This window comes from Staurois parvus, unplaced genomic scaffold, assembly GCF_062004578.1.
Source record: "Staurois parvus isolate SC_StPar_1 unplaced genomic scaffold, SC_StPar_1.0 ptg003642l, whole genome shotgun sequence".
Lineage (NCBI taxonomy): Eukaryota > Metazoa > Chordata > Amphibia > Anura > Ranidae > Staurois > Staurois parvus.
This window is the reverse complement of record NW_028321438.1, coordinates 86,471-102,180: the sequence shown is the minus strand read 5'-3', so window position 1 is coordinate 102,180 and position 15,710 is coordinate 86,471. Positions and strand designations below refer to the sequence as shown.

At 49.7% G+C, this 15,710-nt stretch overlaps 1 protein-coding gene across 1 annotated transcript in view; it reads right to left on the bottom strand.

Annotated features, from left to right (window-relative positions):
- The window catches only part of LOC149427584 (protein sel-1 homolog 3-like), a 154,023-nt gene that overhangs the window by 115,034 nt on the left and 23,279 nt on the right, over positions 1-15,710 (bottom strand). The window contains exons 5-6 of the mRNA XM_089667878.1: positions 11,643-11,758; positions 7,553-7,602 (exon numbers count right to left, since the gene is read on the bottom strand). Of these exons, the coding sequence (XP_089524004.1) occupies positions 7,553-7,602; positions 11,643-11,758 (166 nt within the window). The remainder of the gene's footprint in view (positions 1-7,552; positions 7,603-11,642; positions 11,759-15,710) is intronic.

Here is a 15,710-nt window from a genome sequence, read left to right as displayed (position 1 = left end):
GTGGGAGTCTGACTTGTGGCTCAGTTGTGCCGAGATCTGCGTGTCTGTGGGAGTCTGACTTGTGGCTCAGTTGTGCTGAGATCTGCGTGTCTGTGGGAGTCTGACTTGTGGCTCAGTAACTAAGTGGACTCAGTGGGTAGGAGGACAGGTTCTATGTATAGAATGATTAGACCCAGATTCTATTTTACTAGGCTCCTCCCACTTTCACCCATCATGGGCACACCCACCTGGGTCCTCCTAGTAATGCCCCCTGGGAAAACATGTCAGGCCCCGCCCACTGCTGGAGTTTATTTTTTGTATATTTTACCGTTTTGAAGTTTCTTAACAGAAAATTGTAAAATGCTCCAAAAATAAGGAAAGCAAAAAACAACCAATAAATCGTCGCCCCGCCTCTTCCGATCTGCGAGTAATCACAACAGCAAAAGGGTCCACAGACCGGTCTGTATGTTCGGTGATGTATTTCTGGGGGTATTTGTAGTCCTGATGGCGATCAAATACGATCCAATGGCAGTGCTGTCACAGGTCCCCCACATGCCCCGCCCACAGCGACTAACCGAGGCGAACGTGTGACCGTGACTTGGGGTACGAGGGAATAAAGGGGACTCAACCTAAACTAACTTCCTTTTTTCAAAACGCAATAAAACGCATTTTACGGCTACACTGCGGCCCGGCCAGATCTGGGAGGGCATCATATGACGTCCACCCGGAACACGCTCTCCTGCGCGCCCCCCGCGATCTCCGTGATCGGTGTCCTACGGACACAGCTGATCACATGATGTGGTAAATGGCCAATCACAACAGCCTTTTACCACGTGACCAGCCGTGTCCAATGACAGAGGAGATCACAGGGAAATGCAATTGCCGGTTCTTGACTGCACTTTCCTCGCGCTGTCAGATCGTTGGGAACGTCCTGCCGAGAAGCAGCAGTTGTTAGAGCGGGGATCGGCACCGATCATTACTGCCCTGATGATTGGTGCCCAGCAGTGCCGCCCACAAGTTCTGCCCACCTGTGCCCAGCAGTGTGCCCACTAGCTCCGCCCACCTGTGCCCAGCAGTGTCACACACCTGTGCCGAGAAGTGCCCACCCACCAGTGCCACCCACCTGTGCCCACCAGTGCAGCCCAGCAGTGCTGCCAGTCAGTGCCACCTATCAGTGCTATCAGTACCCATCATCAGTGTCACCTATCAGTGCCGCCTATCAGTGCTGCCTATCCATGACACCTCATTAGTGCCGCCTATCAGTGCCCATCAGTGCCGCCTATCAGTGCCCATCAGTGCCGCCTATCAGTGCCCATCAGTGCCGCCTATCAGTGCCCATCAGTGCCGCCTATCAGTGCCCATCAGTGCCGCCTATCAGTGCCCATCAGTGCTGCCTCATCAACGCACATCAGTGAAGGAGAAAAATTACCTGTTTGTAACATTGTATAATAGAAATAAAGAAACTTTTTTTTTTTCAAATTTTTTGCAGTTTTTTTGTTTATAGCTCAAAAAGTAAAACCCCCAGCGGGGAGGAAATACCACCAAAAGGAAGCTCTATTTGTGAGAAAAAAATAATAAAAATTTCATATGGGTACAATGTTGCATGACCGCGCAATTGTCAATCAAAGTGTGACAGCACTGGAAGCTGAAAATTGGCCTGGACTGGAATGGGGTAGAAGTGCCCTGTAGGCAGGAAGGGGGTAGAAGTGCCCTGTAGGCAGGAAGGGGGTAGAAGTGCCCTGTAGGCAGGAAGGGGGTAGAAGTGCCCTGTAGGCAGGAAGGGGGTAGAAGTGCCCTGTAGGCAGGAAGGGGGTAGAAGTTCCCGGTAGGCGGGAAGGGGGTAGAAGTGCCCTGTAGGCAGGAAGGGGGTAGAAGTGCCCTGTAGGCAGGAAGGGGGTAGAAGTGTCCGGTAGGCAGGAAGGGGGTAGAAGTGTCCTGTAGGCAGGAAGGGGGTAGAAGTGCCCTGTAGGCAGGAAGGGGGTAGAAGTTCCCGGTAGGCAGGAAGGGGGTAGAAGTGCCCGGTAGGCGGGAAGGGGGTAGAAGTGCCCGGTAGGCAGGAAGGGGGTAGAAGTGCCCTGTAGGCAGGAAGGGGGTAGAAGTGCCCGGTAGGCAGGAAGGGGGTAGAAGTGCCCTGTAGGCAGGAAGGGGGTAGAAGTGCCCTGTAGGCAGGAAGGGGGTAGAAGTGTCCGGTAGGCAGGAAGGGGGTAGAAGTGTCCTGTAGGCAGGAAGGGGGTAGAAGTGCCCTGTAGGCAGGAAGGGGGTAGAAGTTCCCGGTAGGCAGGAAGGGGGTAGAAGTGCCCGGTAGGCGGGAAGGGGGTAGAAGTGCCCTGTAGGCAGGAAGGGGGTAGAAGTGCCCGGTAGGCAGGAAGGAGGTAGAAGTGTCCTGTAGGCAGGAAGGGGGTAGAAGTTCCCGGTAGGCAGGAAGGGGGTAGAAGTGCCCGGTAGGCGGGAAGGGGGTAGAAGTGCCCTGTAGGCAGGAAGGGGGTAGAAGTGCCCTGTAGGCAGGAAGGGGGTAGAAGTGCCCGGTAGGCAGGAAGGGGGTAGAAGTGCCCTGTAGGCAGGAAGGGGGTAGAAGTTCCCGGTAGGCAGGAAGGGGGTAGAAGTGCCCGGTAGGCGGGAAGGGGGTAGAAGTGCCCGGGGGGCAGGAAGGGGGTAGAAGTGCCCGGTAGGCGGGAAGGGGGTAGAAGTGCCCTGTAGGCAGGAAGGGGGTAGAAGTGTCCTGTAGACAGGAAGGGGGTAGAAGTGTCCTGTAGACAAGTGGTTAAAGACACTAAAATACAATCTAGTCTCTCCAATCTAATCCCTCCAATCCAATCTCTCCAATCTAATCTCTCCAATCTAGTCCCTCCGGAGATCTGAGCCCGAGTTTAAATACACAGAAGTCACTAATTAATGTTAAGAGTTAATATCCCGAAAGTGGGCGGAGCATAAAATATGTACAAAGTATAAAGAGTTACAGAAATACAAGAAGACACACAAATGACTTCACTATAAAATAAAACAGAATAAAACGTTTACCGAGATCTATCCTGCGACTGGAGCAAGTCAGAGAATCAGCAATCCGTTGGTCGATCAAACCGGCTCCATACGAATCACAAATGTCCCGATGTCCGGGTAATCCATTTATGGGGATATGGATGTAGGCGGGACATTAGTCCTCAGCCAATTGACCCTGGGGGGTGTTCCTGTACCCGCCTACAGGATATTCTGGGTGCTGACCTGCTCAAAGTCAATTGGACCAAGACCGGCTTGAATCACCGGAGATTGAATTTCTGACACCAGCGCATCAGTCCGATCCCGACAGTACCAATCACTGTTTAGCTGTCACAATCCAGCGCCACATAACCATTTCCTGCATTTTCCTGGCCTTCTACAGAGGCCACAAATATAATTTTTATATGCCTATGTGACCCACAGAGTGCCCCATCAGAGGGAAGTATTTTCATCTCTCTGCAACTAATATTTTATCTTTTATAAGAGATGAAACATTCCCCTTTGATCTGTGATATACTTTAGAGCCCCACAGACAGATCGGAGCCCCCCTGGTGTCATGAAGCTGAAACATTTGCGTCTCTCTCTTTTAAGCTTCAGGAAGGTGGCAGTCTGATTACATATAGGTGACAAATCTTATTAGCACCCAGGTGTCACTTCCAGAGGAAGCTCCGCCCCTTCAGATGCTAATTGATGACCATCTGTCTCTGAATACCTCATTTCTTTAATAACAAGGACTGAAACTACATTTAGGATTACATATTGCTACAGGTCACCTCTCAGCTACTCAAATCTGTACATTTATGTCACAAGTGCGGCTAGAGTGTCAGGGCAGGGCTGAGGAACGGACAGGTAGGCCTAGTGGCAGGGTAACGCACTGGCTGACGACAACCACCACCAACAGACCGAAGTCCCTCAGGGTGCGGAGTCCAAGTCCCAGGCTGCCCTTCACCAGGGCCCCTGATGGTGGGGATGGACTTGACGCAGCCAGGAACCAGGTCGCGGCCCCCGAGACACCCCGGCTGCGGTAATGGCCGCCGCCAATGGCGTGTAGCTGGTGAGAATGACAATAACGTAGTCAGGCAAGCGGGGTCGACAACAACGGGACAAAACGGTACAGAACAGTAGACAGAGAATCACAGGTCACGGGCCGGGTTCAGCAACGGAAGGTCAGATCGAAGGAAAACACAGAGAATGGTCTTAGTCACAAGCCGAGTCAGATACCAGAAGAGTCACGAGCGTATACACAGAGCTGTAGCAAGACAAAGACACAAGACACAAGTGCAAAGAGCATGTGCGGGCCACAGGCTTATATGTCATCAGCCACACCCCTCTGGGGGATGGACCTCAGAGACCTGAAGGCATAAAAGATTCCCACCATGCTCAGCAGAAATCCAAGATGGATGCCAGCACATGGAGTAACATAACCTCTGGGAAAAGGTAGGACCTTGACATAGAGATGGAGACTTTCCTATGGGGGTGGGGAGCGCCCGACTCGTCTACATATTCCTGGCCTACAGTGGGGATGGAAAGTTTGGGCCCCCCAGCTAAAAATGTGTATTAATGTGCATAAAGCAGCCAAGGAAAGATGGAAAAATCTCCAAAAGGCATCAAATTACAGATTAGACATTCTTATAATATGTCAACAAAAGTTAGATTTTATTTCCATCATTTACACTTTCAAAATAACAGAAAACAAAAAAATGGCGTCTGCAAAAGTTTGGGCCCCCTGCAGAGTTAATATCTTGTACTGCCCCCTTTGGCAAGTATCACAGCTTGTAAACACTTTTTGTAGCCAGCCAAGGGTCTTTCAATTCTTGTTTGAGGTATCTTTGCCCATTCTTCCTTACAAAAGTCTTCCAGTTCTTTGAGATTTCTGGGCTGTCTGTCACGCACGGCTCTTTTAAGGTCTATCCATAGATTTTCAATGATGTTGAGGTCAGGAGATTGTGAAGGCCATGGCAAAACCTTCAGTTTACGCCTCTTGATGTAATCCCCCGTGGATTTCCAGGTGTGTTTAGGATCATTATCCATTTGTAGAAGCCATCCTCTCTTTAACTTCAGCTTTTTCACAGATGGCATCAAGTTACCATCCAAAATTTGCTGAAATTTTATTGAATCCATTTTTCCTTCTACTCGTGAGATGTTCCCTGTGCCACTGGCTGCAACACAACCCCAAAGCATGATTGATCCAACCCCATGCTTCACAGTTGGACAGAGGTTCTTTTCATTCAATTCTGTGCCCCTTCTTCTCCAAACGTACCTTTGCTCATTCCGGCCAAAAAGTTCAATTTTAACCTCATCGGTCCACAGAACTTGTTTCCAAAATGCATCCGGCTTGTCTATATGTTCATTTGCAAAGTTCAAACCATGATTTTTGTGGTGAGGACGTAGAAGAGGTTTTCTTCTGATGACTCTTCCATGAAGCCCATATTTGTACAAGTATCTCTTTATAGTGGAATAGTGACCACAACTCCAGTGTCTGCCAGATCTTTCTGGAGGGATCGTGCCGTCAAACGTGGGTTTTGAATTGTTTTTCTCACAATCCTGTGAGCTGTTCTGTCTGATATTTTTCTTGGTCTTCCAGATCTTGCTTTAACTTCCACTGTTCCTGATGACTGCCATTTCTTAATGACATTCCGAACAGAGGATATTGACATCTGAAAACGCTTTGCTATCTTCTTATAGCCTTCTCCAGCTTTGTGAGCGTCAACTATTTTCAGTTTCAGTTTTCTAGACAACTGCTTAGAAGAACCCATGGTGCTGATTGTTGGGGCAAGGTCAGATGAGTCGGGGCATTTAAAACCTTTGAGATTGACATCATCTGGTCTTCCCAGACGATGATTGAGAACAATCCATGACACTGGCAGGTCTCAGCTTGGCAAAGGGGGCAGTGCATGCTATAAACTCTGCAGGGGGCCCAAACTTTTGCAGACGCCATTTTTTTGTTTTCTGTGATTTTGAAAGTGTAAATGATGGAAATAAAATCTAACTTTTGTTGACATATTATAAGAATGTCTAATCTGTAATTTGATGCCTTTTGGAGATTTTTCCATCTTTCCTTGGCTTCTTTATGCACATTAATACACATTTTTAGCTGGGGTGCCCAAATGTTCCATCCCCACTGTACATCGATCGGATCGATCAGTTCCAGGATTCCAGGCTGGATCTTCTGGCGGCTGTCTTGTGTCTATGGGAGAATAAAGGTGAATAAATTATGGGCCGCGGGGCCACGTGCGGGATACGGGAGGTGGAGGGTCCCCGGACGGGGGAGGTGAACTTCCTTTCTAAAGCTTCCCACAGAAAGATTTCCATTTCTGGCGGACTTCAAGTCTTCAATGATGGCACAAGGCCGAACGTTAGAACGATCGTTCTGCAGGTTGAATGACATTTCCCCCTGTGACACCAGTTACCTACCCCCGTGACATCACACAGTTACCTACCCCCGTGACATCACACAGTTACCTACCCCCGTGACATCATACAGTTACCTACCCCCATTGACACCACATAGTTATCTACCCCTGTGACACCACACAGTTACCTACCCCTGTGACACCACACAGTTACCTACTCCCGTGACATCACACAGTTACGTACCCCCCATGACACCACACAGTTACCTACCCCCGTGACACCATACAGTTACCTACCCCCGTGACACCACACAGTTATCTACCCCTGTGACACCACACAGTTACTTACCCCCGTGACACCACACAGTTACCTACCCCCGTGACACCACACAGTTACCTACCCCCGTGACACCATACAGTTACCTACCCCCGTGACACCACACAGTTATCTACCCCCGTGACACCATACAGTTACCTACCCCCGTGACATCACACAGTTATCTACCCCCATGACACCATACAGTTACCTACCCCCGTGACACCACACAGTTACCTACCCCTGTGACATCATACAGTTACCTACCCCCGTGACACCACACAGTTATCTACCCCTCGTGACACCACACAGTTATCTACCCCCGTGACACCACACAGTTACCTACCCCGTGACATCACACAGTTACGTACCCCCCATGACACCATACAGTTACTTACCCCCGTGACACCACACAGTTACGTACACCTGTGACACCAAACAGTTACCTACCCCCGTGTCACCAAACAGTTACCTACCCCTGTGACACTACACAGTTACCTACCCCCCGTGACACCACACAGTTACCTACCCCCGTGACACCACACAGTTACCTACCCCCCGTGACACCACACAGTTACCTACCTCCGTGACACCATACAGTTACCTACCTCCGTGACACCATACAGTTACCTACCCCCGTGATACCACACATTTAACTACCCCCATGACACCACACAGTTACCTACCCCCATGACACCACACAGTTACCTACCCCCATGACACTACACAGTTACCTACCTCCGTGACACCATACAGTTACCTACCCCCGTGACACCATACAGTTACCTACCCCCGTGATACCACACATTTACCTACCCCCATGACACCACACAGTTACCTACCCTATGTCACCAAACAGTTACCTACCCCCGTGACACCACACAGTTATGTACCCACCACACACACTTACCTGTACGTTGTGGACATGACTGATGACCCGCACACTACGGTCAGGTTTGCCTGGAACAGAAGATTTCATTGTTATCCAGTCATGAGATAGAACATTTGTTACATTGTTACAGATTTATTTCAGGTACTTCTATAGCACCATCAGGCCCCACCCCCGAGGAGCGCACAATCTAAGGTCCCTAACTCACATTCATACATACACATTCTAGGGACAATTTAGACAGGAGCCAATTAACCTCCCAGCATGTCTTTGGAGTGTAGGAAGAAACCGGAGTACCCGGAGGAAACCCACGCAGGCACAGAGAGAACATGCAGACTCCAGGCAGGTGGTGGCGTGGTTGCTGATTTATCTCCAAAGAAATACACACGAGACTAGAGCCATGCATGTAGGCCTGCGGAAGTTAGGGTTCCCCTTTATTTAGTGGACACTTGCGCAGTAGGTGGGCTTCTGGGATTGGCCCTGCCCACTCCCTATATCTTGGGAGGAGGAGCCTTGTAGGAGAGAGCTCAGAGGTAGATGAGGAAGCTCAGGATTGGAGGATGAAGCTTGGGGGTGGGGGAAAAATCTCAGGAGTGGAGGAGGAATGTCGGGATTGAAGGATTAATCTTGGGGGTGGAGGATGAAGCTCGGGGGTGGAGGAAAAAGCTCAGGAGTGGAGGAGGAACTTGTTGATTGGAGGATGAAGCTCGGGGGTGGGAGAGAAAGCACAGGAGTGGAGGATGAAGCGTGGGGGTGGGGGAGTAAACCCAGGAGTACAGGAGGAAGCTCGGGGGGTGGAGGAGAAAACCCGTGAGTACAGGAGGAAGCTCGGGGGGTGGAGGAGAAAACCCGGGAGTACAGGAGGAAGCTCGGGGGGTGGAGGAGAAAACCCGGGAGTACAGGAGGAAGCTCGGGGGGTGGAAGAGAAAACCCGGGAGTACAGGAGGAAGCTCGGGGGGTGGAGGAGAAAACCGGGAGTACAGGAGGAAGCTCGGGGGGTGGAGGAGAAAACCCGGGAGTACAGGAGGAAGCTCGGGGGGTGGAGGAGAAAACCCGGGAGTACAGGAGGAAGCTCGGGGGGTGGAGGAGAAAACCCGGGAGTACAGGAGGAAGCTCGGGGGGTGGAGGAGAAAACCCGGGAGTACAGGAGGAAGCTCGGGGGGTGGAGGAGAAAACCTGGGAGTACAGGAGGAAGCTCGGGGGGGTGGAGGAGAAAACCCGGGAGTACAGGAGGAAGCTCGGGATTGGAGGACGAGGGTTTGGGGTGGAGGAGAACATCCGGGAGTACAGGAGGAAGCCTGTGCTGGACAAATGTTTTTCATTGATTTAAAAAGGAAAGCTCTGCATTTGGTTGCCAGACAACGCAGGACATCCTAGGAATTTCTATATCACTTAGCGCCATCTAATGGCCAAATGCAGCATTTTCCAGCTGCTGCTGAGCTGTAGGGTGACACCGCTGCCGATGCACCAATCAGGGAACATCACATTATGTACTGTTTTCCGTTTACAAGCTTTATTGACAATTCAGAAGTGACATTTCTTTACGTTACACTGGTCACAGCATGGCATGAGATGGTGCTGCACCAACAAAATGGACTGCTGGCCATGGGAGGAGCCTGGCATTGTAGAGGAACCCAAACCCTTCCCTCACCCAGGATCAGCAGTATGTGGCACTGTTAGAGCCTGGGATTGAACCTGGGCCTTCTGCGGAGAGAGGCAATGTTTCTTCTCACTGAGCCACCTGGAATGCTGGACAGCTCTCTTGACTATTCTTTGGATGATCTTGCCTTGGCCCTGTTTGTCTTGAACCTTGAACTCCTGGCTCCTCCCATGAACTTCCTATAAAAGCCATGTCTCTGCACTTCCTGGTTGCCAGATTATTGTGCCTTCCCAGCCAATATCCTGCTTACCGGTCCTGCTGCCGTCTTCATCTTCGTTACCGACCTTTGGCTTGCTACTGACTACGATTCTGCCTCATCCCATCTACTACCATTTGTGACCGACCCTTGGCTTGTTCCTGGACTACGATTCTGCCTCATCCTATCTACTACCATTGGTGACTGACCCTTGGCTTGTTCCTGGACTACGATTCTGCCTCATCCCATCTACTACCATTGGTGACCGACCCTTGGCTTGTTCCTGGACTACGATTCTGCCTCATCCTCATCTACTACCATTGGTGACCGACCCTTGGCTTGTTCCTGGACTACGATTCTGCCTCATCCTCATCTACTACCATTGGTGACCGACCCTTGGCTTGCTACTGACTACAATTCTGCCTCATCCCCATCTACTACCATTTGTGACCGACCCTTGGCTTGTTCCTGGACTACGATTCTGCTTCATCCCATCTACTACCATTGGTGACCGACCCTTGGCTTGTTCCTGGACTACGATTCTGCCTCACCCTCATCTACTACCATTGGTGACCGACCCTTGGCTTGTTCCTGGACTACGATTCTGCCTCATCCCCATCTACTACCATCTGTGACCGACCCTTGGCTTGTTCCTGGACTACGATTCTGCCTCATCCCCATCTACTACCATTGGTGACCGACCCTTGGCTTGTTCCTGGACTACGATTCTGCCTCATCCCCATCTACTACCATTGGTGACCGACCCTTGGCTTGTTCCTGGACTACGATTCTGCCTCATCCCCATCTACTACCATCTGTGACCGACCCTTGGCTTGTTCCTGGACTACGATTCTGCCTCATCCCCATCTACTACCATTGGTGACCGACCCTTGCCTTGTGACCGACCCTTGGCTTGTTCCTGGACTACGATTCTGCCTCATCCTCATCTACTACCATTTGTGGCCGACCCTTGGCTTGTTCCTGGACTACGATTCTGCCTCATCCTCATCTACTACCATTGGTGACCGACCCTTGGCTTGTTCCTGGACTACGATTCTGCCTCATCCCCATCTACTATCATTGGTGACCGACCCTTGGCTTTTTCCTGGACTACGATTCTGCCTCATCCCCATCTACTACCATTTGTGACCGACCCTTGGCTTGTTCCTGGACTACGATTCTGCCTCATCCCCATCTACTACCATTGGTGACCGACCCTTGGCTTGTTCCTGGACTACAATTTTGCCTCATCCTCATCTACTACCATTGGTGACCGACCCTTGGCTTGTTCCTGGACTACGATTCTGCCTCATCCCCATCTACTACCATTGGTGACCGACCCTTGCCTTGTGACCGACCCTTGGCTTGTTCCTGGACTACGATTCTGCCTCATCCCCATCTACTACCATTTGTGACCGACCCTTGGCTTGTTCCTGGACTACGATTCTGCCTCATCCTATCTACTACCATTGGTGACCGACCCTTGGCTTGTTCCTGGACTACGATTTTGCCTCATCCTCATCTACTACCATTGGTGACCGACCCTTGGCTTGTTCCTGGACTACGATTCTGCCTCATCCCCATCTACTACCATTTGTGACCGACCCTTGGCTTGTTCCTGGACTACGATTCTGCCTCATCCCCATCTACTACCATTGGTGACCGACCCTTGGCTTGTTCCTGGACTACGATTTTGCCTCATCCTCATCTACTACCATTGGTGACCGACCCTTGGCTTGTTCCTGGACTACGATTCTGCCTCATCCTCATCTACTACCATTGGTGACCGACCCTTGGCTTGTGACCGACTCCGCTTTTGTCTGATCCCTGAACTGTTTGATCCACTATTGGATTCTGGCTTGTTCATGGTGGGGTGATCCTGAGATCTGTGACCTGGTATTGACACGCAGCCAAATCCATCTCCACCATTAGGAGCTCTGGGAAAAACCGATCAATACTTAGACCCCGCACCTCAGGTGGGCCTGCGTCATTCCCAGGGGGACCCACTGGTGGACCAATCCTGCTGGTTTCAGGTAAGCCTTACACTGCTCTAGCAACTGGTCTCTGAACCTGACCCAGACCGTGACAGACACCAACATGGACTGCTGGCCATGGGAGGAGCCTGGCTTTGTAGAGGAACCCAAACCATTTCCTCACCCAGGACACATCCAGGTTCAGCAGTATGTGGCACCAACATGGACTGCTGGCCATGGGAGGAGCCTGGCTTTGTAGAGGAACCCAAACCCTTTCCTCACCCAGGACACATCCAGGTTCAGCAGTATGTGGCACCACTCATGCAATGGCAGGAGATCCCGACTCCGGAAGGCGTGCGCTTCTTTCTTCATCAACTCCACCTGGACATGTAGATGACCTGCAGACCCAGAAAAGTCGTCATTACTAGGAGATCACCCAACCCAGCGTGTACAACCATTCACCAGAACAGTAGAATCGTCATTACTAGGAGATCACCCAACCCAACGTGTGCAACCATTCACCAGAACAGTAGAATCATCATTACTAGGAGATCACCCAACCCAGCGTGTACAACCATTCACCAGAACAGTAGAATCGTCATTACTAGGAGATCACCCAACCCAACGTGTACAACCATTCACCAGAACAGTAGAATCCTCATTACTAGGAGATCACCCGACCCAACGTGTGCAACCATTCACCAGAACAGTAGAATCGTCATTACTAGGAGATCACCCAACCCAACGTGTGCAACCATTCACCAGAACAGTAGAATCATCATTACTAGGAGATCACCCAACCCAGCGTGTACAACCATTCACCAGAACAGTAGAATCGTCATTACTAGGAGATCACCCAACCCAACGTGTACAACCATTCACCAGAACAGTAGCATCATCATTACTAGGAGATCACCCAACCCAACGTGTGCAACCATTCACCAGAACAGTAGAATCGTCATTACTAGGAGATCACCCGACCCAACGTGTGCAACCATTCACCAGAACAGTAGAATCGTCATTACTAGGAGATCACCCAACCCAACGTGTGCAACCATTCACCAGAACAGTAGAATCGTCATTACTAGGAGATCACCCAACCCAACCCAACCCAACGTGTGCAACCATTCACCAGAACAGTAGAATCCTCATTACTAGATCACCCAACCCAACGTGTGCAACCATTCACCAGAACAGTAGAATCCTCATTACTAGATCACCCAACCCAACGTGTACAACCATTCACCAGAACAGTAGAATCCTCATTACTAGGAGATCACCCAACCCAACGTGTACAACCATTCACCAGAACAGTAGAATCATCATTACTAGGAGATCACACAACCCAGCGTGTACAACCATTCACCAGAACAGTAGAATCCTCATTACTAGGAGATCACCCAACCCAACGTGTGCAACCATTCACCAGAACAGTAGAATCCTCATTACTAGGAGATCACCCAACCCAAGGTGTGCAACCATTCACCAGAACAGTAGAATCGTCATTACTAGGAGATCACCCAACCCAACGTGTGCAACCATTCACCAGAACAGTAGAATCCTCATTACTAGATCACCCAACCCAACGTGTACAACCATTCACCAGAACAATAGAATCCTCATTACTAGGAGATCACCCAACCCAACGTGTACAACCATTCACCAGAACAGTAGAATCATCATTACTAGGAGATCACACAACCCAGCGTGTACAACCATTCACCAGAACAGTAGAATCCTCATTACTAGGAGATCACCCAACCCAACGTGTGCAACCATTCACCAGAACAGTAGAATCCTCATTACTAGGAGATCACCCAACCCAAGGTGTGCAACCATTCACCAGAACAGTAGAATCGTCATTACTAGGAGATCACCCAACCCAACGTGTACAACCATTCACCAGAACAGTAGAATCGTCATTACTAGGAGATCACCCAACCCAACGTGTACAACCATTCACCAGAACAGTAGCATCATCATTACTAGGAGATCACCCAACCCAACGTGTGCAACCATTCACCAGAACAGTAGAATCGTCATTACTAGGAGATCACCCGACCCAACGTGTGCAACCATTCACCAGAACAGTAGAATCGTCATTACTAGGAGATCACCCAACCCAACGTGTGCAACCATTCACCAGAACAGTAGAATCGTCATTACTAGGAGATCACCCAACCCAACGTGTGCAACCATTCACCAGAACAGTAGAATCCTCATTACTAGATCACCCAACCCAACGTGTACAACCATTCACCAGAACAGTAGAATCCTCATTACTAGGAGATCACCCAACCCAACGTGTACAACCATTCACCAGAACAGTAGAATCATCATTACTAGGAGATCACACAACCCAGCGTGTACAACCATTCACCAGAACAGTAGAATCCTCATTACTAGGAGATCACCCAACCCAACGTGTGCAACCATTCACCAGAACAGTAGAATCCTCATTACTAGGAGATCACCCAACCCAAGGTGTGCAACCATTCACCAGAACAGTAGAATCGTCATTACTAGGAGATCACCCAACCCAACGTGTACAACCATTCACCAGAACAGTAGAATCGTCATTACTAGGAGATCACCCAACCCAACGTGTACAACCATTCACCAGAACAGTAGCATCATCATTACTAGGAGATCACCCAACCCAACGTGTGCAACCATTCACCAGAACAGTAGAATCGTCATTACTAGGAGATCACCCGACCCAACGTGTGCAACCATTCACCAGAACAGTAGAATCGTCATTACTAGGAGATCACCCAACCCAACGTGTGCAACCATTCACCAGAACAGTAGAATCGTCATTACTAGGAGATCACCCAACCCAACCCAACCCAACGTGTGCAACCATTCACCAGAACAGTAGAATCCTCATTACTAGATCACCCAACCCAACGTGTGCAACCATTCACCAGAACAGTAGAATCCTCATTACTAGGAGATCACCCAACCCAGCGTGTACAACCATTCACCAGAACAGTAGAATCATCATTACTAGGAGATCACCCAACCCAGCGTGTACAACCATTCACCAGAACAGTAGAATCGTCATTACTAGGAGATCACCCAACCCAACGTGTGCAACCATTCACCAGAACAGTAGAATCATCATTACTAGGAGATCACCCAACCCAACGTGTACAACCATTCACCAGAACAGTAGAATCGTCATTACTAGGAGATCACCCAACCCAACGTGTACAACCATTCACCAGAACAGTAGCATCATCATTACTAGGAGATCACCCAACCCAACGTGTGCAACCATTCACCAGAACAGTAGAATCGTCATTACTAGGAGATCACCCGACCCAACGTGTGCAACCATTCACCAGAACAGTAGAATCGTCATTACTAGGAGATCACCCAACCCAACGTGTGCAACCATTCACCAGAACAGTAGAATCGTCATTACTAGGAGATCACCCAACCCAACCCAACCCAACGTGTGCAACCATTCACCAGAACAGTAGAATCCTCATTACTAGATCACCCAACCCAACGTGTGCAACCATTCACCAGAACAGTAGAATCCTCATTACTAGGAGATCACCCAACCCAGCGTGTACAACCATTCACCAGAACAGTAGAATCATCATTACTAGGAGATCACCCAACCCAGCGTGTACAACCATTCACCAGAACAGTAGAATCGTCATTACTAGGAGATCACCCAACCCAACGTGTGCAACCATTCACCAGAACAGTAGAATCATCATTACTAGGAGATCACCCAACCCAACGTGTACAACCATTCACCAGAACAGTAGAATCGTCATTACTAGGAGATCACCCAACCCAACGTGTACAACCATTCACCAGAACAGTAGCATCATCATTACTAGGAGATCACCCAACCCAACGTGTGCAACCATTCACCAGAACAGTAGAATCGTCATTACTAGGAGATCACCCGACCCAACGTGTGCAACCATTCACCAGAACAGTAGAATCGTCATTACTAGGAGATCACCCAACCCAACGTGTGCAACCATTCACCAGAACAGTAGAATCGTCATTACTAGGAGATCACCCAACCCAACCCAACCCAACGTGTGCAACCATTCACCAGAACAGTAGAATCCTCATTACTAGATCACCCAACCCAACGTGTGCAACCATTCACCAGAACAGTAGAATCCTCATTACTAGATCACCCAACCCAACGTGTACAACCATTCACCAGAACAGTAGAATCCTCATTACTAGGAGATCACCCAACCCAACGTGTACAACCATTCACCAGAACAGTAGAATCATCATTACTAGGAGATCACACAACCCAGCGTGTACAACCATTCACCAGAACAGTAGAATCCTCATTACTAGGAGATC